The sequence below is a fragment of the Lepidochelys kempii genome, chromosome 2 (genome assembly GCF_965140265.1).
Source record: "Lepidochelys kempii isolate rLepKem1 chromosome 2, rLepKem1.hap2, whole genome shotgun sequence".
Lineage (NCBI taxonomy): Eukaryota > Metazoa > Chordata > Testudines > Cheloniidae > Lepidochelys > Lepidochelys kempii.
Genome location: NC_133257.1, coordinates 195,032,313 through 195,058,804, shown reverse-complemented (window position 1 = coordinate 195,058,804; position 26,492 = coordinate 195,032,313). Strand labels below are relative to the sequence as shown.

At 43.4% G+C, this 26,492-nt stretch overlaps 2 protein-coding genes across 3 annotated transcripts in view; one reads left to right on the top strand and one right to left on the bottom strand.

Moving 5' to 3' along the window:
• OSBPL10 (oxysterol binding protein like 10) overlaps window positions 1-15,254 on the bottom strand; it is a 185,290-nt gene extending 170,036 nt beyond the window's left edge. Inside the window, exon 1 of one of the 2 annotated variants that reach the window (XM_073333363.1) lies at window positions 14,847-15,254. In XM_073333363.1, coding sequence (XP_073189464.1) covers window positions 14,847-15,160 — 314 coding nt within the window. In that variant the 5' untranslated portion in view covers window positions 15,161-15,254. The remainder of the gene's footprint in view (window positions 1-14,846) is intronic. The other variant, XM_073333364.1, reaches the window with a different exon arrangement.
• GPD1L (glycerol-3-phosphate dehydrogenase 1 like) overlaps window positions 14,488-26,492 on the top strand; it is an 87,619-nt gene continuing 75,614 nt past the window's right edge. The window contains exon 1 of the mRNA XM_073333365.1: window positions 14,488-14,737. Within this exon, the coding sequence (XP_073189466.1) occupies window positions 14,502-14,737 (236 nt within the window). The 5' untranslated portion in view covers window positions 14,488-14,501. The remainder of the gene's footprint in view (window positions 14,738-26,492) is intronic.

Sequence of the window (26,492 nt, the reverse complement as noted above, 5' to 3'; positions counted from 1 at the left end):
TATTTAAAGTCAGATAGTGATTACTCTCCACACTGCTTGTCAAGATTTATGCCACTTGAACATCAAATATTTCCATCTAATCTTGAACTTCATTTAAAAATGTTATTCTACTATAGGTACTGAATTTAACAGCTAATTTTAATTCTAGTTACTTCTTGGGGGGAGCGAGGAGGGAGAAGAGTCCATCTGAGACAGAGGGTGTCAAGAATTGTGTTACCATAAATTACATCAAACTTAACAGTAAACTGCAAAGAATTCTCTGTAAACTGCAAAGAATTCTCTTTAAACTGAGCTTGTACTTTTTTGGGAAGGGTGCTTATTTATAATGTATAAAGGTAGCCCAAGAGGTCTTGTGTTCAGGATTTTATTATAAGTGTTTATTATTTGTATTACTGTAGCGCCCAGGGGCTATCGTCATGGATTAGTACCCCATTGCGCTAGGCACTGTACAAACGGAGAATGTAAAGATGGTCCCTGCCCCAAGGAACTAACCACCACATTTTTTCCTTTATTTGCATTTTTCAAACTTTAGAAATATTAGGAATGCCAATTCAAGACTTACTTGGTTTTGGAGGAGCTGATGAATATGTAATATTGTTAGCTCTGAACCGTAAACGAAGTGGGAGTTTGAATATTTAACAAAGACTTCCTCACACCAAAGTGTTCGTCACTGAATTTAAAGAATTAACAACAACAACAAAACGGTAATAGTCTGACTTTCCCTCTCAACTGTTCATCATTCTCTCTCTTGAATCTTGGGAGGGCATCATTTAACTCATTCTCCAATTATTGAGTTTTCAAGGCCAGACATGATCTGAATTTTCAGTTTAAGAGACAAGCAGAAATATATTTCAACAAAGCTTTTCAGAGTCTCTTTATATACTATAAAGAAGCAAAAAAAAAAAAAAAAGCACACACAGACTCCTCATTTTCTTTTCCTCCCCGCACCAGCTCAATTGAAGCTTTGCAGAAACAGGACCTTCTCCTTTCCTATCCTACCACCTGAAAGCAGAGTGAGCTTTCCAATTCTCTGTAGTGACCCTTTCCAATCAAACAAAGACTGTTGACTTTATTCTTGAGGTTTCCCAATCCTGTCTTCCTGGATGAAGAGACAATGCTGTGATGCCAAGGACCACATGTGTCAAATTTATTATCTTCATCTTAGCAGTTGATAAGCACCTAATACTGTCTTCCTGATAAAATATTCCATCCTTCAAACACTGACTTTTTAATAAACAAATTAAGAGCCCAACAAACAGCACAACAAATTAGAGAAGCCTCCATTTACAGCCTACTCCAACTGTCACCTTAAGGATCATGGTTAGGGCCTTACCAATTTCATGGCCATGAAAAACGTGTCACAGACCGTGAAATAAGCCCTTCTCTGTGAAATTCCATGTCCCCTTGTTCCTAGGAGCACCCCAGCAAAGGGGGCTCCTAACTCTGGCTGGGTTGGGAAGGGACAGGACTTGTCCACCCCCTGCACAGCTGCTCTGGGGCGGAGGGAGAGATCAGACCCACCTCCATCTTAGGGAACGTCCTGCGGCTGCGGGAAGCTCTGCAGTTGCTGCCTTCAGGCTGCCACTCTCACTTCTGTGCTATCCCATGACCCCTCTACAACAGGTTTGCGACCCCCCCCCCGCATTGGGTCAGGACCCCCATTGTTACAACACCATGAAATTTCACATTTAAACCTCTGAAAACGTGAAGTTTACCAATTTTCAAATCCTATGACCGTGAAATTGACCATAATGGACCATGAATTTGGTAGGGCCCTAATCATGGTTGGTTTGATTTGTAAATTACAACCACTTCCAAGAGATTTGTGAGATAAACAATTGCTGCTTTAACTGTCTGAATCCATCTATTCTTAAATAATTTTTCTAAACATCACCAATCTAACATGCGTGAAAATCCAGGTCCTCCATTTTTTTCTATCAAAGCTCAACATCAAAATGTTACAAGTCACAAATGATCTGTTGTAGTCAAGTAGCACCAATATTACATTACCAGTAAACAGCCATTTGTGTGGAAAGTAAAGTACGAGGTAAACCTGAGTAAAGTACTGAGGTAATACATACAAGAGCTCGTAAAATTGATCAATTATTTACTAGCATAAGTGCTAACCTCACTCAACAGGGTGAAAAATAAACTATGCCTCCAGACTCCCTGCAATTTAAAGGAACAACAGTTGTGTAGGGTTTCTTGTACACTATGTTTAATGGTAACATTAAATAGTTGATAAAATGTAGCTTCCAGCTTCTTTCTTACCTTGGCTTCACTCCACTTTCTCTCTGTCCCTTCCTGTAACTGATCACTCCGCATCTTTTCTTGAGTTTTCTTCCCTTCCACTCTTATCCTTCTCCTCCCCCAAGATTTCTGAATACCACATTTCTCTTTTCTAACTGATCCCATCACTCTGCTTACTCCCTCTCCCCGCTACTCTCGCATCCACTTGTCCAATTACTCTCATACCCAAACAACCTCCCTACTCTTTACACTCACACCTGAAACTGACACACAGAGTTTGACATCTTTTAAACCTAATAGCCACAAGACTTAGACTACTAGTCAAAAACAGACACAGAAAATGGAGGTGACAGAAAGCGTGCCTTACTGTCCAAAAGCAACATGCAAATTCAAAACCAATCCTCCTCCAGCTGTCAGACAAAATTAAAGTATTGGGATACCTAAGAACGTGTGATCTCTGAACTCTGCTTGGGGATGGGGGTACCACCTTTCACATTAGCCTCTTTCCTGGGGTTGTCCACCTCAGCAAATTCTTCTGAGAGAGTTTGACCACAGGATCTAGACTGACCAGCTGATGCCCCCTAACCCATACCCTGGTTCTTGGGGATACTCTGCAGGAACTCTTCTACAGTTAGTGCATCCGTGATCTCACCCACCATCTGAGGGTCCAGCCTCAACCAGCAGGTCACCCAGTCCATCAGTTTCTGGGCAAAGTGATGGGGCTGTAACCCCCCATCCATTTAATGACCTGAAACTTTTGCTAGTATTTTTCAGTGGATAAGTTCACCTGATCTAGGATGGCCACCTTAACCACAACATAGGTCCATGCTTACTCACAGCCATGTAGGCCAGTTGAGCTTCCCCTGTCAAGTAGGGCACTAACCATAGGGCCCAGGTTCCCTTGTCCCAACCTGCACCAATAGCTACTTTCAAAAATAACCAAGAACGTGTAGGGGTCATCCACAGGGTAGGGACCATCTTACAGAGGCCTACTGCCTGTGCCAGGCTGCCGTTCTCCACCACAGGACTCACCACACCTTGAAGTAGCGGTTGTTGCATGAGAGCTTGCTCTCCAATAAAATCCTGTAGGCTTTTCTGTTGCTCAGCCTGCCAGGCAAACAAGGACGGTCTCTCCAGGTGGTGGGATTGCTGGAAGGCCTGCACGGTCTCTTGCACCTCCTTCTACTAGCCATTGCAACGATGTCCTCCATCACCCAGACTGCAGAACCTTTGCACCAACTCCCCTGTTAGTTTCTCAGCACAGATAAGGCAGATCCTGGACAAGTCCTTATTTGTGACAGGGCAGAGCCCTTCACTCCCATCTTCTCGTACAAATGGCTCTGACACCTCTGGTTTGTAACTACCATTGTACATTTCGTGTTTTATCAACCACCACCCTCTTACAGTCCCCTGCAGCAAGTCTATTTCAAGTGTCATGTAATCATAAAAGAGGGATGAGATCTCTCCATTCAGAGAGCTCCCTTTACCTTTCCACTGGTGCTCGCTCTCTTCCCACTTCCCTGCCCTGTACTTCCTTCCTATGCTCCTTTTTCTACTCTGTAAGTTAACCAGTTAATTAGCACCTTAGCGCTCCCCAGCCCAGGCTGATCTAGTAATTAGCCATTCCTTCCCTCTCTCAGGCCCTCTCCAGGGGAACTAATTGGATTTACAGTGACCAGAGTGCTGGTTCAGCTGTTGGTTCTTAGCACTTCGTTACAACAAACACTAGGATCTCTTACTAGCAGAGCTATAAAATGCCACAAACCTTAAGATAAATATCAGAACATTTTAAAAGGAAGTTATGGGAATGCATTTATATCATCCACCTAAAGTTGTGAGGTTAACAAATGCAATACTTTCATTTTCATTACTCACTGTAATATTTTGATTTTTTTTTAATCATTTTTTTTTATCATTGAGACCTAGAACTTATGGCCAATTTCAGCAGCTTCGATATACAGATGGCTAATTAGCTTTCTCTAAACGTATTATCAGAGGACAGGCTAGAATTTTAAGGTGATTTATCCCAGGAGAAACTGAACCCCAGATGTGATCGTCCAATGAAGAAAACACAGTTGCCCCAGTGATTTTATAGTAAAACCTTTTTTTTAAGTAGTATTATATATACACTGTATATATATATACTCTCCAGTGTAGGGCCAATGGATTTTATTATTTAATTTAGTTACTGTCATTTGTCCTATTTCGTAACACTAACGCTAAGTATTCACATTATTTTTAATGATCTAATAGTGCATATGTGTGTTCCCTCTGATCTCACACACACACCCACGCTCCACAGAGTATATTATCCAGCGGAATCGTTGCTCAAACAGCAAGAGGAGCTAATCAGAGCAAAACTGAGTCTAGGGGGTTTAGCGCTGACTGTGGGAATTTGCCACTTCTTTTTACTGTCTGAAAGCTCAGCATGCCATCACAGTGGAAGAAAGCCTGCTGTATGTTGTGTGTGTTACTTCTCTCCCTCAGGAACAAAACTGTTGCTCTGGTCTGACATGCACTGACAAATCCCAGATGCATTGACTGACTGGAAATGTTTGGGTCCTGTTTGTTCTAAATTTAATTTTTCTACAGCTTCTATCACTATACTATCTGAGCATCTTGTACACATAAATGAATTATCTTCACAAAAGGCATAGACAGTGATATCCCCATTTGACAAATGGAGAACTAAGGTACAAAGAAGTTATTTGCCCACAGTGACACAGAATGCCTGGGCCAGAGTCAGGAACAGAACCCAGACCTCCAGAGTCCCCAACAAATGCTTTAACCGCAAGATCGTCCTTTTTCTCAACTCCAACCTGAGACTGAAAGAAGTCTTCTACTAAGCATTTGTTGTAAAGACAACTAAAGGATGAGACACAAATGGATGAATTTGTATGCTGGCCCTCTAATTTGCTAAATCCTCCTCTGGTTCCACTCAACTGCTTGAGCAACATGCTATGCTTGAGGACAACTGCACGTGGCTGACTCTGTAGTAGATGCTCTCCCTGAAGTATAAAGTTATCTATTTTGCAAATCCACTGTTCTATTAACAATTTCAAAGGAGCTTGTGTGAGGTAGATCTATAATTCAGAGATACATAGAGAGAAACTGAAGTTGGAGGCTTCAGAGCAGACGTACTGGTCAATGAAACACATTTTCCATTTCACTGGTCTAAGCTAGGTTTCTGACCATCACAGGTGGCAGAATTTTTCCTTGAGTGGCTGAGGAACCACTCTCCCATCAAAGATGGCCCCAAAAGAATAGAACATCTATACATCAGTCATTAAGCTATCAGAAGAATAAAGGCTTCAGTCAAGAATCTATATGCATCAGTGTACTTTCTCTTTAGACAGTGTTCCTGAAATATCATTTATCTGATATGCAATTTTTTAAAAGCAGGTATACCATTAAAATCTAAAAATAGAATTGTAGATGTAAAGATTCTAAAATAAAGTTATATATTAAACAACACTCTAAGCTCAAATGATGTCGCTATTGGGGAAAAATCCCAGCTACATTTCCAAGAGCAAAAGGTGAAGAAAGTAGCTCAAGGAATACAACAAACAATTTACTTTTGGATGCAATTTTTTTTTTTAAGTGTTCAGTAGTATGTCTTCATTATATATATTTTACAGGTTAAATCTTGGCATTTTAAATTCCAAATTTGACTTGAAATTAAAGCTGTGCCTTGTGACAAAATTTCAGCAGCATAAAACATATGTTGGCTGTCAGGTGTCCACCTTGTAAAAATTCCCATCAATCTGTTCACCGTTAGTAGGAACATACTGCTTTTAATAATTTCCAGCCATTCGACATGATATAGTACGATATACAAACAAATTGGCACTTGAAAAAACAGCTTTATTTACAGGGACAGTTTTGTGAATAAAAACTACAGCAGTATTTTAGTCCTCTCACCTTTTTAACATGTTTGTATGGCAAAAGCATTAATTTGCTCAGTTACAAGCGTATGAATTACAATCAAGGTTCTAAAATGTAAGCAGCAGGTTTCTACCTTTCACCTTCCCCTCTCTCCTCTATTCCATCTGCAGTCCCTTAATACAAGAATCTCCAGGGCAACTCCAGCTGTGATCAAGCAACAGTCCCTATAATCTATTATAATCTTTGTATTTGTTCTGGCTATTATGAGACTGGGCCATATCAGTGGCCTGTTTAACCTGGATTCAGAGGATAGTGTCTCCTCTCTTACCTCTGTACAGCTGTCCTTCAAGACATACCGTAAGTTACTTTTATTATTCATTAACAACATTGCACACAGCACTGTACAGATATGCAGGATACATATGCCCTGCTTCAGAGAGCCTTCATGCAAAAAGCGAACCACAGGTAGAGCATCAACCACATCAGGGTTGTTTTATATAAACACTTTTATATATAAGTGTTATACATTCCAACAACCAAAACATATACTGGTTCTTCCCCACTCCCAATTGTTCTGTACATTTAGAAGCATGATAATAATTATTTCCTGATGAGTTTGTTTCTCTTGGGCAGACATTTTTACTCCCACTTCTATGCACACACAATTCTAATTATATGGCCCTTCACATCTGCTGGTGATTATTTGCTGGGTTCTAATATTGAGAAGATAGGCCTTAAACATACCACTCAAAAGAGAAGTTGGGCCATAGCACTTACGTCCAGCTCCACTGTCTCAGATTCATTCAATTTCCTACCTGACCTGCCCATAGGGTGACCAGATGTCCCAATTTTATAGAGACAGTCCCAATATCTGGGGCTTTTTCTTATATAGTTGCCTATTACCCTCCACCCCATCCCAATTTTTCACACTTTCTATCTGGTCACCCTACCTGCTCAAGCACATCTTTCTCATGATGGCCCCAGACAAAGACCCCCAGGAAAGGGACGCACAATGGCCACATCTCAAGGCTTCAGCAGAGGTCAGAGTGCCTACTCTGCTATATCATGGAAAAGCAAGTCAGAAAGTCTCCACCAAAACAAGATTTCAACAAAGGGTGGGGGCGGGAAAATGTGTTTGCAAAATCTGACAACTCCCTCCACCTACCATCCATTCCCAGTTTTCTGACCAGCTCTGCCACTACACTGTGCCCAGGGAGGTGGCAAGTAACAGAGGTTTCAACTACTCCCAAGCACCGCAGATACCTCCATACCATAGTTCATGGAGCTTAGCATGTTGTCAGTATGGCTGATTTGGAAAAGAGAAAAATCCTTTAAAAAAAAAAAAAAAAAAAAAAGTAAGTGTCCTGAATTAATCCTCCCTGTTCTACTAGATCAGAGTCTCTCCTTCTCCAACACATTTATGCAGTTGATAAATTCTGTTTTTCCTCTACATCTATATAAAGTCTGCCTGGTCCACTGTCAAAACCCTCATACAGGCCTTAATTTTCTTCTCAACTATTGCAACCTCCTTCTTTATGGAATCCCAGACTTACCCTTCAGATCCATTCTAAATGTTCCCATTAAAGTCACTTATCTTGCCTTCTGCTCAGCCACATCCATCTCATCTTCAAACCCCTTCACTGAAGCTGCTTCTGACATTAAGCTCAACGCTCTTGCCTTCCTAGCTCCTGCTTCCGTTCTCTCGCCCCTTCTGTTTAAATGCCAACTTCTACTGGTTCCTATGCCATCTTCCATGCTTTGTGATGGCCTGAGCCTTTTTTCTAACGCAATCCATTATGTCTCTACTCTTTTTTCCTTTAAGTCCCTTCTCAAAATACAGCTCTTCCAAAAAGATCTATAAACCCTAATTTAAGCGTTCATAAAATAGTCTAAAAATAAAGTGTAACTTTGCTCACATCTTCCATTCTTTGTCTACTTGTAAGCTGAGACAGGGACCTTATTCTCTTTTGTTTGTAAAGCACCCACCATATCTATGAATAGTAATTATAGCAACACTGTTCTGCAAAACACCCCGGAAAATGGTTGCTGACATTTTTAGGAGGTGCCATAGCAGCAAGTACAGTCAGAGTTCCACGACAGCTGGGAAAAAGAGGTAGATCACAAGAACAATCCAAGGACATGGTGGCTCTTTCTTCAGTCACATAAGAATTGTTTGGGATTGAGAGAATTAGTTTCTTTTCTGGAATACACTTCCCGTGATTTCTGAGGTGAGAGCAGTCGGACTGCAACTGCTCTTCTCGCGAGAGACAATGAACAGGACTGTGGTAGCATTCCAGCAGGGGGAGTATGAGCTCAAATAAAAATAAAGTACAGCCTAGGCTGCGCCTCTGTTGCAGAATGAGCATATCTAACTCAACAATTATGCCCAGGAGGAGGAGGATCATCTTCAAGAAACAATAAGGGTTACAGGACAGTTAGGATATGGTTCTCGGAGAGAAAACTAAGGATACACTGAAAAAAGTGATGTAGAGAATATTTATTGAGTTATAAAATAAAGTACAAGGGAGAACTTATTTAATCAGTGTCTTCTCCAAGAGAATTCAGAAGAATAAGGAACTGAATACATCCTCTCTCATCCACACAAAGTAGAAGTAATAACATCCAACAACTCGGAATTCATCTGTTTCTGTGTCAGTTTTGCATTCATAATGATCTTTGCCCAGCCAACAGCATGCAAGGATCAGGGATTTGTTCATGTTTGCAAAGAAAACCTTCCAGATTTAAAAGGTTAGAAACATTTTCATTTAAAAAAAAAAGAGAAAGAAAGCTTAGAATTTACATTTAGCATGGAAAGATTACTACTTGACCTGAGCAGGTGGATTTTCAGGACTTGTTTAGAATTTTTTTACTGAGCTACTTAAAATCAGGATGGTAAACCACAAGCTCTTGTTTAAAACACGGACTGAAACTCTCCCGTGCACACCTAAAAAGTAAATCCAACCAGAAATATTTTATGACAGTGCATCAACTACAGAGAATATAATTATCACAATTACAGAGCAGAAAAATTAGATGCCTTTGCATCTCATGACACCCACAGGTGTGTGATCACGTTAAGGTGCCCATGCTTCAGGCCAAATCTGGCTCTTCTGCTCTCTGGATTCTTGCCAGTATAGACCCAGAGGGATTTAATGAATCCAGTTGAGTAGTTTCGGATTTTTACTGATATTACAAAACAAGTTTTTAGCCATCCCTATCTTGTTTATTGTTTAAGTACTTGCTCCAATATTTAAAAAGAAATAGTTTGAGAATGACTTTTCCTTCTGCATGTTTTAAACTAAACAACAGTCTTCCTCATTTTCAGATTAGGCTGTTTCTGAGGCTACTAGACTGCAGTGAAGAGAATAATTTTTTAAATAAAAGTCAGTACACTCTCACAGAATTCACTTAATAGGATGCCAAATGAAGTAACTTCATGAAGAGGACCAATTCATCTTGAGACCTGCCATTGTTTCAGCTAATGCAAGTTAAGACTTTTTTTAAATGAATCTATATGTAGTACACCAAATGAAAGAGAGCAAACACTAAATTGTGTTGGGTACCTTTTTAAAATAGCAATGCCTGTGGTATATCTGTAAAGAAAATATCAGTGAAAATGTGATTCACAGTAACTGCATTCCTAAAGGAATTCCTGTTTCATTTAGATTTTAAAAGATAATCCTGGCATTCAAAAAGCAGGTGTTGGGCATTCTAGAGGCTTTTCAATTTGAGCATAATACGGTAGACCTTAACATTAAATGTGTTAGAATTATATAGGTTAGTGGATAAGGCCAAGTGTCATAAAGGCTACTGATATCTGATCAGAGGATTTGGAGTAAGTACCTTTACATTTATTAGACTTTTTAAAAGTGAATAAAAGTTTTGGTAAACTCTGTCTCCAGGGCCCCAGTCCACAAATGGTACTGACCAAATGACAAATATTCAAAGGGCAAATAAACATGTAAACAATTACCTGATACTGAACTATAAACTGAGTTTGGGGTGTTATAAAAAGAGCTACTTCATAAGTTTTGCTTTTTGTTGGTATTGTATTTATTTTAAACTTTGATTTCTAGAAAATCCTCCACCCCGAACAAATCCTTTTAGATTCAGTATAGTTTGTGATCCCTGATCGAATAACCCAACTATAATTCAGCAGAACAGCTCTACTGATGATATAAACTTCTTGAGCAAAAATATAAACACAGTATAGTGACTGAAAAAGTGTACTAACACAGCATGAAAAAAGAAACATGACTGCTACAACTTCCAATGTCATTTAATCTATTAAAACAGAATTATTTAAACAAGCATATTTTAAATTGTATTGTTTCTCCTGATGTTTTCAGAGAAGGTAAGCATTATAAATTAAAATTATGTCTTTGTGTTTCTTGTTAATGGAGGTCTTGTACATTTGGAAATTGACTCCTATAATTACCATCTAACTGTTAAATTGCCACAATGCCCAGAGACCCAGTCAGGAACTGATTGTGCTAGGCACTGTCCAAACACAATGAAGATGCAATCCATGTCCCAAAAAATTTACCATCAGAGGTCTCTATTCTGCAATCAGATCTGTGACATCAGACCCTTAGATCAAAGAAGAGTTCCATTTAATTGGACAAGGATCCACCCACATACGTCCCATTGCCCAAATGAGATCCAAGAAATTACTCATTACTTTTGCAAAAATGGGTCAGATACAAAAGTAGCCTTTAATTTTCAGAGTTATGCTATCAAAAAGTTTTTTTTTTTAAAGAGGAAGATTGTCACCAAGTAGGGGACTGTGTAATTCAAGAGATAGGTAAGACGACAGACCTTTCACCTCCAAGAGTCCTGACCAAATCCAACGTATGACAGTAGCAACCAAGCTATTACCACCCGATGGCTGGTCAGTGGCCTACCAAATGAGCTGATGAAACCAATCCAGTTGTTCCAGGATTGGTGTCCCCAACACAAACACACTACATCTAGCATATTTGTTGGCAGTTATGACAAGGGAACCAAGCCAGAAAGCAGTAGTGGATTGGGGAAACACTAACACAGGCAAACACTGGGTCTTTATTAAACAAGAACATTGTGACAATGTAAATATCACTAAGTAACCATGGGATTAATTTTCAAAGTCATACCCTCCAGAAATTTATACATATCCTTTACCAAAGGCTGCTCTGTGGGCTTGGGATAGAACTAGAGATAAGATAAGCTCTTTTCCTTTGCCAATGACACCCATTGCAAACAATCCAGATCTTAACCCAAACCACAAACCAGAAACCTTTAAATGTTTCTAACTCATTTAGAGTCAAAAATCTAACTTTAACTGCCCCACTCTCCTGTGGTACTAGTACTGTCAAGTTAGCCATTATGTTTCTCAAGTTTCTAGAAAAAATATTTTATACAGAATGCTAACTTTAATAGAAATGATGGTATCTGGTTATTTAGGAAACAAAAAAAATATAACTAATTTAGATCAACCTTTTCAGACAACTTTCCTAACAAAAGAATCTCCATATGTGACATGCCTGGAAAAGGATCTGGATATACAAATTACCCAAGAGAAATGAGGTTTGATCCAGAAAAGAGGGCCAGCAATCTCAGTCTGCAGCACAATAAAAGAACATTTATGTAAGATATTGTTTCAGTCTCACACTAGTCAGATTAAAAAAAATAGAGAGAGATTGAATGGTGATAAATGTTGAAGAAACTGTGGTGAAAGAGGAGATGTTATGCATATATGGGGGACATGGCTAATCATAGAGTATTGGAATGCAATCCATAACCAAATATCACAAATTGTTGGATTATATTACCAAATGATCCACTGGTAATCCTCCTGGGGGCTTCCTACTGGAAATGATAACACAAAGGGAAACAAGGAATTAATTGCTCAATTGTCTGCAGCTGTTCGGCTATTGATAGCATCTCACAGGAAAAAGAAAAATAGTCTAACTATAGGGAACTGGTTAAAAAAAAATAATAATAATAATCTGGGAGGTTGCTATTATGGAAAAATTAACACACCAATTATGTACCTGGCAAAATAGAGGACAAATAGATACTTAGACATTTTGGTTACCTTTTATTCAATACTCACGGGCAAAAAACTCAGGGCACTTGTCCAATTTTTTTTTTTAATATTAACATTTGATAGACATGCCTGTCTGTTAAATATGTGTAATCAAAAATTTCACACAATTTAATAAAATCACAAGAAACAACATGATGCTCACTCTGTAGTGTGCTAATATCCTGTAAAAAAGAGAGATCTGGTTACTATATTTTCATTTGTCTCTCTAAACAGAAGCTCGCTGTTGTAATGATTATTGTTTTGTTTCTGATATTTACATGGCAAGGATTTGTAAACCTGTTAATACTTCCTAAACAAATCAATAGTAAAAAAGGAACCAATGCACACCTTCCAGCCTGGGGATGAGGAATGCTATAACTGGGTCTACAGTAGCAGTTTGGCGGGGGCAGGAGGGCAGTTTTCCACCACTTTCAATTCTGATTCAGCTCCATAAGTGACAGCAACTTTGGAAGCTCCAGCGGTGATAATGCTCCCATGGACACTAGCATTTTTATTACTGTGTCATTTAACACTGTTTACAGCATATCTAAATGACACAGTGGTAAAACACCACGGTCTGCTGAACATTAACAGCAATATTTCTTCCACAGCTGTTACCACTGGCTAGGCACGCTGATGTCAGCAACTGTAGAAATTTTTTGCCCGATACAGAAAAGGCCCCGTGTAGAAGTTTACCCTGTTCTGTAGGTAGAGGTCCTCACTCTCCACAACTGCCAATCTAGTACCTTTCATAAGCACAAAAATCTAGTTATTTAAAATAACAGGGAAAGGGGATGAAGTTTGCTAACCAGAAGTGAAAGAATAATAATAAATCCTCTCTGCCCAATTCCATTACAGTAGACCCCAGTACAGCATTATTAACACCACAATCCCAGTTGTAACAACAATTTAGGCCCTGATCCTGTACTGTGTTGGGTCCGAGCAGATTCCCATCGCAATCAGTGAAGTTCCTTGCCTGCGTAGCAGTCTGTTCATACCCAAAGAACTGCAGGATTAAGACCTTGGTCTCTGTGTCCATGACGAAAATAAATTAGACTTGTCAAATCAGGACGTAATGAAATTAAAACTTTTTTTCTTCTTATGAATTGTCTCATTCCCCCCTCCAGTAAAATGATCACCACGGAAAATACTATTTTTCTATTATCAGAGGGGTAACCGTATTCTGGATCTGTGAAAGTGGCAAAGAGTCCTGTGGCACCTTACAGACTAATAGACATATTGGAGCATAAGCTTTCGTAGGTGAATACCCACTTCTTCAGATGCATGTCTATATACTTCTTAGTGCTAGTTTCTTAACTGAAGCAGGACATTTTATTCCATAGTTATTTTTTTTTAAATTTTGCAGAATAAGGAAGTCAAAAGTAATACATTACAGTATATAGTTTAGATCTATTTTCTACAGAACAAGGTTGGGGGGAGGGAGGATGAACTAGAAACATGTCAAACACACTATTCACAGAAAGAAAAGGAGGACTTGTGGCACCTTACAGACTAACTTATTTATGTGAGCATAAGCTTTCGTGAGCTACAGCTCACTTCATCAGATGCATGTAGTGGAAAATACAGTGGGGAGATTTTATATACACAGAGAACATGAAACAACGGGTGTTACCATACACACTGTAAGGAGAGTGATCAGGTAAGGTGAACTATTACCAGCAGGAGAGAAAAAAAACCTTGTGTAGTGATAATCAAGGTGGGCCATTTCCAGCAGTTGACAAGAACATGTTAGGAACAGTCGAGGGGAAAAAATAAACATGGGGAAATAGTATTACTTTGTGTAATGACACATCCACTCCCAGTCTTTATTCAAGCCTAATGTAATGGTGTCCAGTTTGCAAATTAATTCCAATTCAGCAGTCTCTCATTGGAGTCTGTTTTTGAAGATTTTTTGTTGAAGAATTGCAACGTTTAGGTCTGTAATCAAGTAACTAGAGAGATCGAAGTGTTCTCCGACTGGTTTTTGAATGTTATAATTCCCGACGTCTGATTTTTGTCCATTTATTGTTTTACGTAGAGACTGTCCGGTTTGGCCAATGAACATGGCAGAGGGGCATTGCTGGCACATGATGGCATATATCACATTAGCTGCTACTCTGAAACCTATTCACAGAAAGTTATTTCTTCCATCCCTCTAACTCCCTAAACACACACACCATACACATATTTACATTATATGTTCAAACACCAAGCTACTTATCAGACCTCACTTGCAAAACTGCCACCGTGAAGATATACCAGCCCAGGCACATGATCCACTCGGCTTCCCCTAACGACAATGGAAATACTAACGAGATCCCATCGCCCACGTAGGAGAATGAAAGAGGGATCAGGCCCGTGGCTGAGCGGAATGCCGCCAGGCTGGGCTACACACACACACCACGCCACCGGCCTAACGGGCCAGGGTCCCTCAGCCAGCTCCGCAGAGCGGCATCTCAGGGGGACCGGCGCGTCCGAGGTCTGGGCGAGCCGGGGAACAGGGCGTCTCACGGGGCTGGTCAGCGGAGGACTCAGGTAAGAGGCTCCCGCCTCAGAGAGTGCCGGGGTACCCAGGCTGAGAGGGCGCCCCGCGGCTGTGCGCGCCCACGCGGGGGGCAGCTCCCGCCTCGGGGCCGGGGGTTACCTGCTCTGCCAGCCCTGGAGGAGGTTGGTGTATTTGCTGAGCGCTCCCTCCAGCGTCGGCTCCCGCCTGCGGCCGCTGCCGAGCGCCGGCCTCCCTCCGCTCCCTCCCGGGCTCGCGGCTGCCGAGCCCGGGCTGCTGCTGCTCCCTCCGCCGCCGCCTTCCAGCCTGCCCGCCCCAGGCCGGCCCGGCAGCCCGCGGCCCAGGGAGGAGGGAGACGAGCCCGCCGACGTGGGGCGGCTGCTGCTCCGGCTGCTGCTGTTGCTTCCGCCGCCTCCATCCCCGCTGCCGCTGCCCTGCGCCGCCGCCTTCTCCATGGAGCCCGCGGCGCAGGGTCCGAGCCCGCCCGCCCGCGGCTGCTGCTGCGAGTTCCCGGGAAATGCCTGACTCACGCGCGGAGCGGGAGTGGCCGGGCCAGTGGGGGGAGCCGCCGAGCCCGCCCCCTCCGCCCCTTACTAGAGCAAGTTGGGGCGGCGGCTGCAGAACTACCCCCAGCCCCGGGAGACGCAGGAACCCCCGCCCTGGCTGGCAGTTGCTCGGGAGGCTGCTGGCCCGGCCTGGGAGAGTCCGAGCCAGGCCTGAGAGAGAGAGCACAGCACGCGGAGCGACAGCCAGGGAGAAGAGCACAACTCGGTGTGTAACACACAGCAGCAACAGCGCATAACACACGCAGCATACACACCATGTAACAGCCAGGGAGGAGAGCACAAGTTGGTGTGTAACACACAGCACCACACAATACACACACAGCATACACACTGCATAACAGCCAGGGAGGAGAGCATGACTCGGTGTGTAACACACACACAAACGTACACACTGTGTAACAGCCAGGAAGGAGTGCACAGCACGGTGTGTAACACATAGCAACACACACAGCACCACTACCAGTGAGGAGAGCACAGCACTGTATGTAATACCCAGCAACACACATACAGCATAACACTCACTGAGGAGAGCACAACACAGTGTGTAACACACCACATACATATACACTGAAGACCAACCAGAGAGGAGTGCATAACATGCATTGTTTCACACAGCACTACCCACCACAGAACACACATAACGTGACAGCCAGAGAGAGGAGTGCACAACACAATGTGTAACATAGCACTTCCCAACACACCGAGTACCTACCACAACACATACACAGTATGTAACACACATAGAAGCGTGCACAACACACGCACATACATAAGCAGTATTGCCATCTCCAGTCATTCAATAACCATGAGTCACATATTGTAAATCCACCAAAAATCATGAGATTGGCTTAAAATCATGGTGTTTTTAATTATAAATTAGAAGGGGTTCTTTGGCTTTTGGTTTCTGAGCTTATAGGATGCAGTTAGGTCATCTTTTCTACACAACCATGAGGGCTAGAAACGTTTTATTTAAAAAGAAATGAGAGCTTAGAGTCTCTGTCTTTTTGTTCTATATTTGTACAGCACCCAGCACACTGGGGTCCTGGTCCATGACTGTGGCTTGTAGGTGCTACAATAATACAAATAATAAATAATAATCATGCAGTCTATTCCTTTCAACAGCAGGAATTTGTAGAAGAAAAAACAATTTGAGACAATCAAATCATCAGAGCTGGCAACATTGCAAAGGCAAGCTAACCACAACATACACACTGTGTGCACAGCAATTAATGCATAACACAGAGAGAGTTGTGCTCTACTTCAACACAAAGTGTATAACAAAGGATCACAGCACTGAGTATATAGCACATGGAAACAAATGATAAACCTGCAGTGAGAGAGACCTTGTGTTTCAGGAATAGGAGCTCTGAGTACAACGCCTGCTTTTGTCACAGACTCCCTGTGTAATCTTGGGCAAAGTACTTAATCTCCCCATACCTCAGTTCTCCATTGTAAAATGGGGATGGTAATACTTCCGTGTCTCTTAGGTGTTGTGAAGATACATTCTTTAATAAGTCTGAGCCACTCAGATGCTACAACAATGGGGAACATATAAGTACCTAGACATATCAGACACAAAGGAGTGTGGAAAAACAATAGTGTGTCCATATCAACACATACATCAACATGGGAAGTCTGGGACAGTTCTGAGAGGCTGCAGAACCTGTGGCTGCAGGAGGCACCCACAGGCAGACAGGGTGCTAGAGTTCTGTGGTGGCTTATTCACTCCTCTTGCAGGCATCATGTAAGGAGGAGTGAATGGGTAAACTGAGCTTGGGCTGTGCCTTAAATTATGGAGCTGAAGATTGCTTACCTCCTAGGCTCTGACCCTGTGCAGATTAAAACTATCTGGCATGGCACTGAGAAAATCTCCTGACAGCTGAATGAGACACATGGCAGCAAGTGGTGGTGGGGAAGGAAGATATTTTACATTTGAGTTGGTGAGCAGGAGAGGGGGCCAATTATGCTTCCCCTGCTGGCTACCAGTTGCCTCACCAGCTGCCCCAATTGAGGTCATCCTCCTGTCCACTTACGCTGTTCCTTTCTGTGGGTTCATCTAAGCCCCTGCCCTCCTAGCCACTTCATGCTGCTTTCAATTAAGGGCTTCATCATAGAAATGTAGGGCTGAAAAGGACCTTGAAAGGTCATCAAGTCCAGGCCCTTGCACTGAGCAGGACCATCAGCACCCTTTGGGCAACTTCACATTGCCTCTGACTAGGTCTTCCTCCAGGGCCCTCTTCTCCTCCTTATCACTTCTTCTGTCCCCAACTTGGATCTTCTATGGGGTCCTTTCAGCAGGTGACTGCTTCTTTATTTTCATGTCCTCTCATTCCTTACAGCTAACCAATCCCTCCATCTCAGTCGGTTTTCTTTGTACCCCCAGTCAACCTATCCTCATTAATAGAAGTTGTATGTACTTTTATAAAATAAATGAAACAATAGTATCCAATTTCAGTTATAAGCAGGAGTGGGACAAATAATTATACAGGGCAACCCAATTGAGGGGATATGCAGGGGGCTCAGATGTGTTTAGTTGGCTTAAATACTTATTTGCACCTATTACCATAGTTTTTGAGCACCTCACAGTCTTGTTAATGTATTTATCCTTACAACACCTCTGTGAGGTAGGTAAGTACTATTATCCCTGCTTTACAGATGGGGAAGTGGGGTACAGGGAGACTAAGTGACTTGCCCAAGGTCACACAGGAAGTCTGTGGCACAGCAGGGAATTGAACCCAAGAATCCCAAACTGGTGCCCCAATCATTGCATCATCCTTCCTTTCTGCTTGAAACAGCCATGCACAGAATTCACAATAGACAGAATGTATATCCGCACAGACACATAGAAGCTCCAAATTAACGTAAATATTCACACACAGTGCATAAATTATCACAACACAGGGTATATATTAATATTCACACAGAGCGTATAAAGTCACCCACCCAGGGCATAGATTCACACACAACCAGTGGAAAGCAAGTGGTGGTGGTGTAACCCAGAAGAAGAATCAACCCTTTCTGTGGTTAATTTGTTTATTAGTAAGGACTGTGTGAATATTTGTGTTTGTTATTTTATGCTACATTCTCATTTTGCTTTAAACCAACACATTCTCCTAGCTAACCTATACATACATATAATGTGTAATTTTGTACTCTCTGTGTGTTACTCCACACACTGTATGAGTAGTCATGTATACTCTGTGTGATCATGTATGCACTGTGCAAATATTTAACACAGAGAACATACAAAGTTTAAAAAACACAAAGAATGTATTTTAGTAAAATAATATACAGTGAGTCAATTACAACAGAGTATACAGCTTAATACAAATATTCACACACAGTGCCTACATTCTCGGGGGGGCAGATTCTCCTATCATAACAATTTACACTGAAGTAAATGTAAATTTACTCCCTCATGGGGAGTTATGCCAGCAATGTAAATTTACTCCCTAATGTAATGTAAATTTAATGTAATGTAAATTGCAATGTAAATTTACTCCCTAATGTAAATTTAATTCCCTAATGCCAGCAATGTTATGTTATGCCAGCAATGTTGGTTGTGTTCACGGCCCTGTTTAGTGCTCCAAATGGTATTGTCAGGCCTCCTTTAAGATATGTCTGTCTACACTGCAGTTGGAAGGTGTGATTCAAAGCACAGCTAGGCAGACTCACACTAGCTCGGCTCAAGCTAGCAGAGTGAAACTAACACTGGACATTGCAGCACTAGTGATGGCTTGGGTTAGCCACCTAAGCTCAGACCAAGGGGGCTGGGCGGTACTGGACTTGGGCAGATAGTCCAAGCCAGTGCCACAATGTCCACATTTTTAGCGCACTAGCTCAAGATGAGCTAGCACGAGTTGATCTACCCATGTGGATCAACAGTTTGCCTCTTGGTTCTGTTTTGCTTATTTGCTTTTCCAGCCAAATTCCTCCTCTTCCTTTGCAAGTCATAACACCGGGTTCACAAACTTTTTCTAGTTTAGCGAGTAAGAATGGCAACACAAACATTTGAAGGAACATGGGGGAGGCAATTGCTTACTGGATGGAACTTGAAGAACATCTGGAAAGGATTCTACAATTGACAAAGGTATGCAAATCTGCTGTCAGATACTGTGGTACAATATTTTGTATCATCTCCTGGATATTTTGCTATAGTTCAGTGAGAGGTTCAAACAAGAAACTAGACAGTCCTTATAATGGTGATTTTTTTTGTGGGGGGCGGGGTTACTTGAATTGCTTGCGAGGTATGATACTATGTTGTGAGATCATGTGGAAGCTATTAGGGCTGATACCATAAAGGTGACATACTTATCAACCTGAATTCAAAGTGAATTTATCAGTAGGATTACAAGAAAAGTACAGCGGACTACTTTTGACCAGGTTAGGAAAGCTAAATATTTCTGCATTGTGTTTGAGTGCACTCCAGACCTTTCTTGACTGGAACAAAATGTCTCAGGTGTCAAAGTATGATTGAGGTTTCAAAAGATGGAAAGGTTTTTGAGAGCTTTGTAGATTTTATTGATATTCACACTGGCACAGCTCCCCTTTGTCAGAGCAGGTAGGCCCAATTGAGCATAGGTGCCAAGTGGTGGGTGCTGAGCACCCACTGGCAACCCCCCTTCAGCTCCCCTTTTCCCCTAGCACCTCCCACCTGCTGGCAGGCCCCATTGATCAGCACTTCCCCCTTTCCTCTCTCCCCATGCCTCAAGCCCAACACAATCAGCTGTTTCACAGCGTGCAGGAGGCTCTGGGGGGAAAGGGAGGAGGAGCGAGGGCATGGCATACTCTTGGAGGAGGCGGAATGGCACGGGAAGAGGTGGGGTGGAGGGGCGGAACAGGGGAAGGGGCAGAGTGGGAGTGGGGCCTGGGGCCAGTGCCCGATTTACAATTGCACCAGGCTCAGAAGGGGCCCCAGCCTGCACTGCTTGCACTGTGCCCTGAGACCCACCCTGCGCACCATGTGTTCCTCTCAGCCAGCCCACCAAGGGCTCCTCTCCACCCCCTGATCCCACCTGCCGGCTTTTCTCTGCCTCCTGGCCGAACCCCAGTGCACCTCCAGCTCCAGGCAGCCTCTGCTTCCCACCATCTGTGGGGCCCCACCTGTCTCCCCAGAGTTGAGCTGCCTGGGACTGGTGCAGAAGCCTGGCCAGTCTCAGCCAGTTGGGGGGGGGGACAGTGTGCGGGGCTTAGCTGAGCCCCTCCAAGCAAGTGGGTCCTGAGGGAGCCCGGGCGGGGCAGGCCCTGGCCTGGCCAATTCCCCACCGTGGGACCAGCCCAGGCTGCAATGGCAGCTCAGCTTGCAGACACAGTTACTTCCCAGCAGGGCTGGTGCATGGGGCCGGGAGGCAGGGTGTAGGGAAGTGGGTCTATGGAGGGTCTGGGGTGGGTGCTGGGCTGTGAAGGGGCAGGGAAGATCTCTGTGTGTTGGGGCACTAGGGAGTGGGGGTTCTGTGTGGGGTGCTGGACAGTTGTGGTGTGCCGGGCGCTGTGCATTTGTGGCACGGTCTGGAGGGGCTCTGGCAATAGGGAATCGGGGGGGTGTTCTGGTGTTGAGCAGGGGGGCTGTGTGGCATGACATGGGCCCACCCCCAAGGGGAAGGGGCATGCTGGCAGCACAGAGCCGGGTGGGCCATTGTGCGTCTGGCAACTACCGGTTTATAAATAGTGCCCTCACACTGGGCTGGGCGGAGCGGAGCTGCCCTGCCCTGCCATGCCCCTTTGCCTCTGGCTGGCCCCTCGCTCCGGGGATCGACTCTCCTGCGCCATGCTCCATTGCCTCCATGGGGGGTCCACAAATATTTTGGTGCCGGGCCCACAAAAGGTTAATCTGGCCCTGCCTGGAGCAGAGCCAGGGTCGAGCACTCCCTGGCACATTGGAAAGTCAGGGCCTGTGCAGTTGAGCCAATTAAAGCAGACCGGGCTAAATATGGGGCTAAAAGACCTGTCAGAGGGCAGCAAGGGGAAGAGTGATTGGGGCAGGTTCTGTCTGAAGAGAGGAGACACAGAGGCATAGAACTAACTCCTGTAGTGGGTCTCTGAAGCAAGGGGTCTGGTGCCCAGGGACACAGCTCTGATGCCTGTGTTCCAGAAAGGGAGTAGTGCTGGCTGGGACTCGGCAACTGCAAGAAGCAGGATCACCAGAGATCCCTGGGAGCAGAGGCTGTGAAACCCTAAGACAATGGGCTTAAAACAAAAAAATAAACCTTCTGAAAGGAGAATGGGTGTGGCAGTGTATCTTCAAAGATGGGAAGAAGCTTTGCCACATCACACACCAAAACGGGGAGGGTATTACAGAGATTATTTTAGAGAAGCCAAAAAAGACAATCTAGAGATGGCTGATTGCAGGGGGCAAAGCTATGACAATGGAGCTAACGTGGCTGCAGCATGGTGTTCAAAATCAAATTCAGCAGATAAATCAGTATGTCTCTTGTCCCGTGTGCTGTCCACTCATTGAATCTTGTTTGAGAAGTTGCTGCAATGTTTGTTCCCCAAATTGTTCTCTTTTGGGGGGGGGTATTCAAAGATTATATACCTTGTTTTCTGCTTCTGCTAGTCATTTGGATGTGCTGAAAAAGCCTATTAGCATTACATTAAAATGTCAAACCACGACAAGGTGATCAGCAAGAGCAGAGGCAATTTGTTCACTACCAAGTCAGGTTGAGGGTAGTCTTGACACTTGAAATGGGATCAAGACTTCTTGTAATCTTATGCCAAAATTTAAGTTAGAAGATAATAGCTTGCAAACAGACATTTCATTTCTTGTTTTGCTCAAGCCTCAAGATGTGGAATATTATCAAAAATTAACGTTGTGAGCGAAAAATTGCAGAGTCCAGATCTTGACATTCAGATAGTTTGCTTGGGGGCCTTCAGTATGGTTTATCAGAATTACGATCTTATGGGTTCATTGCAAGTAAGGAAGCTGCTGTTTCACAGGGTGAAATTTTAGGAATATCCACACAGTTCAAAGAGAAAAAGTCAAAAGAGGAAAGCAATACCAGGCAAACTTCAAAAGGATGAAAGGACATCAGATTCCAAAAAAGTTTTTGAATGAGGTTAACAGTATTAACACAATTGGACAACAAGATGCATAATTTTAATGGAGTTGGAGTGGGGTTGGTTTTTTGCTGGGCAAGAAACTGCAAAGTCTCAGCAGCAAAGATGTAAAGGGACACACCCGAAACTTAGATGCAAGTTTCCCTAACACAGAAACAGCACTATGTATTTTTTGCTGTCTTCCTGTAACCATGGCTGCTAATGAAAGGAGTTTCAGCAAGCTTTAAAATTAATTAAGACCCATCTAAGAATGTCCATGGGGCATGAAAGGTTAAGCGATCTGGCAGTTGTTTCTATAGTGAACTCAGAAGCAAGGCAGAGAGACTGGGATGAGCTAATTAATGAGTTTACTCCAGAGAAGGCTAGGAAGGTCCCTTTGTAAAAGTACTTAGTGGAAGTTGGTTTTGTTTGGGCTTTTTTGTTGTTGTGGCAGTGGGAAGAGGAACCTGGATTTGTGTCTTTGAACCTGGGCCAGAACATCTTTCGCATTGCATTGCTCTGAAAAACAGGATATATACAATTTAGGTACACACCACCCCCTTTCTGCAGCTGCAACTCTTCCCTCTTTGAAGAATGTTCCTACAGTAACAGCTCTGCCAAGTTGCTCCAACTAATCCCCACTCCATTCAATACAACTGCACCTAACAGTCAATGCAACAAGAGTGTGTGCAGATAAACACTGGAATTTAAATCTGTGGAACACACCACAAACAATAGCACATTCTCTTAGACCTTCCTCCTGTGTACCTATTGCAGACTCATGGATTTTAAGGCCAGAAGGAACCATTAGATCATTTGGTCTGACCTGTATATCACAGACCAGAGAATTTCATCCAGTCACTCCTGTACTGAGCCTGATAAATTGTGATTGACTAAAGCAGTGATACTCAGACTGAGGCTTCTGAGCTGCAAGTGGGTCTTTAATGTGTCTCCTGCAGCTCTTTGTGGCACATGATATTAAAACACTGTGCGATCGGTTAATAATTAAATCAGGCTGCTTTTACTGTGTTATTTACCAATTGTAGTTGATAAAATAATACGTGGTCAGTCATCTTGCTGTGAGAATTTTATTTTATATATATATTCTCCCTCATACTGTTTAAATATAAATATAAATATATACTATAGTAAATGAAACAATGAATTCACACTACTGTGGCTCTTTGGGGTAAATGTTGATTGCTAATTTGGCTCCTGACCTACTGAAGTCTGAAAAAAGAACAGGAGTACTTGGGGCACCTTAGAAACTAAAAATTGATTTGAGCATAAGCTTTCGTGGGCTACAGCCCACTTCATCGGATGCATAAAATGGAACATACAGTAAGAAGATATATATGTACACATACCGAGAACATGAAAAGGTAGAGTAAGAGGCGCTATTATCAGCAGGAGAAAAAAAAATATTGTAGTGATAATCAAGATGGCCCATTTAGACAGTTGACAAGAAGGTGTGAGGATACTTAACATGGGGAAATAGATTCAATATGTGTAATGACCTAGCCACTCCCAGCCTCTATTCAAACCCAAATTAATGGTATCTAGTTTGCATATTAATTCAAACTCAGCAGTTTCTCATTGGAGTCTGTTTTTGAAGCTTTTCTGTTGCAAAAGTGCCACCTTTAAGTCCGTTACTGAGTGGCCAGAGAGGTTGAAGTGTTCTCCTACCGGTTTTTGAATGTTATGATTCCTGATATCAGATTTGTGTCCATTTATTCTTTTGCGTTGAGACTGACCGGTTTGGCCAATGTACATGGCAGAGGGGCATTGCTGGCACATAATGGCATATATCACATTGGTAGATGTCTGAGTATCCCCGAGTATCCCCAACCACTGCTGACTCGTGTCCCAACATTTCCTCCATGATGCCTGTTGTTCTGGTATCCTCCCCACACATATCCCTGCCTGTCCTCCCTCCCCACCCCCACCCCCACCCCACTTACACCAGCTCCACTGTCCTCCATGCCAGTGCCACTCCATTTTCCTGGTGAGCATGGAGAGGCAGCAAGTGGTGGGACTGCGAGGAGTGGATGTTTCAGCTGGAGGCAGGAAGGGGCAGGACAGTGGAGATGCAAAGTCTTCACCCCAAATCTGGTCCTAGCAGAGACAACGGAAGCTTGACTTGAATGGGGGGGAGCTGAGCTTTGGGAATGGGGGGTGTGTGCCAAGGAGTCCAGGGTGCAGAGGGAGTTCTGGCCACACCCGGGGGTTCTGACTACTGTGGGAGTTGGGGAGGGCAGTGGGGCAGGCTCAGAGAATGGCACAGCCAGGGTTGCTGCAGCAGTATGATGTCCCCATTCCCCTGTCCTGGGTGCCCAGAACAGTCACCTGCCTGGCCCCTTGCCCCTGCTGCCTATTTTGTGCAACTGACAGTGTATGGGGAAGAGGCTTTATACATCCATCTACAATACAGGTGGCTCAGAGAGCTGTGAAGTGGCCCATTCATCTCAATGATATATTCTCAGTGGAATGAACACCCTGTAGAGATGAATACAGACTGAAACAATAGCTCTGAAACGTGTGAACTGTTCCATTCATCTCAGGCTTGGTCTACACTGCAGAGTTAGGTCAACATAAGGTAGCTTAAGTCAACCTAACTCTGTACGCGTCTGTACTACAATGTTGCCCACTATACCAACTTAATAATTCCACCTTTGTGAGAGGTGTAGCACATAGGTTGACGTAGTAAGGTCGATGCAATGTTAGGCTATGTCTACACTACTGCGGTAAGTCGACCTACGCTATGCAACTCCAGCTACATGAATAACGTAGCACGAGTCAATGTACCTTAGGTCAAGTTACCAGGGGGTCTACACCGCGGGGGGTCGATGGGAGAAACTCTCCTGTCGACTTACCTTACTCTTCTCGTGGGGGGTAGAATACAGGAGTTGACTGGAGAGTGATCTGCCTGTCGATTTGGTGGGTCTTCACTACACCCACTAAATCAACCGCTGGTGGATCGATCTCAGAGCGTTGATCCTGGCTGTAGTGTAGACCTGCCGTTAGTTTAAACACTGTGTTGCTTATATCAGACTGCTCCTGCTGTCAGCCAAAGCTGGGCAGTGGGCTCTAGCTGTCAGTGCCCCACACTGATAGGTAAATCAGTGCAAGCGCTCCTCATGAGGGGACACACTGTGGACAGAAGGAGCTAGTGTGGATATGCAAAACTGATTTAATTACTGCGGTGGCTGTACATCGACATAAGTTAAGTCAATTTAATTTTGTAGCGTAGATTTGCCCTCAGTGGGTGTTCCATTCTCACTGCCCCAGTGTCAGCGCTTGTGAGCCTGTGCCAGGCACCAAGCATGGCCAATCTCAACTCTTCACTGCAGTCTCGGCAGTGTGCACTTAATGCATGCTTTGAGCACACTTGTTATCAGCTTCCCACCGAGAAGGTCAGCGCCCTCCCACCCAGACTCTGGGAGGAAGGAAGGAAGAGGGTTCAGAGGGGGAGGTCCCCCCCCAGATCCCCTGAGAAGGTCAGGGAGAGAGATCTCTCCCCTTTTACCCTCCCCCCCCCCCGGAGATAGTTAGAGCCCTTATATACTACTATTATACTACTGAGGGTGCACTTCCCAAAACTATTTTAAAAAAAACTCTTGACAGATGTGGATAGTAGCAACACATCCATTCTCTGATTTCTGCATGGGTAAGGCTTGACTTATAGCGCATAGGTTCAGGTTCAGTGGCCACAGCATGTCCACTTGAGCCACGCAGTTACTATGACAACAGCCTGCCTCTTGTTTTAACAGAGCGTGCGTGTGGTGGGGGTGTTTTGTTTTTTCCTTTGGCTCCAGCCTCTTGCCTAACTTAACCCGAATGACTTCTTCAGTACAACCCCTCCCAAAGGAATAGTGAGTGCATGCACTAACTGAGAAATTCCAAGCTACTGAGATCAGTGGGGGGAGGATCAGGGCCATACTTTGAGTCTCAGGTGTGTGCAAACAAAAGTTAGCAAATAAGTTACTTTTATAAAATATCATTTTAGGGGGCTGTACCTCAGGAACCCCTTGCTCAAACAACCCCAAACTGGGACCACGAATGCTACCAGCACCTTCATAAGCCCCGGCATATGTTAAGACAATCTAAGAAAACATACATATTTTACAGGTTTCAGAGTAACAGCCGTGTTAGTCTGTATTCGCAAAAAGAAAAGGAGTACTTGTGG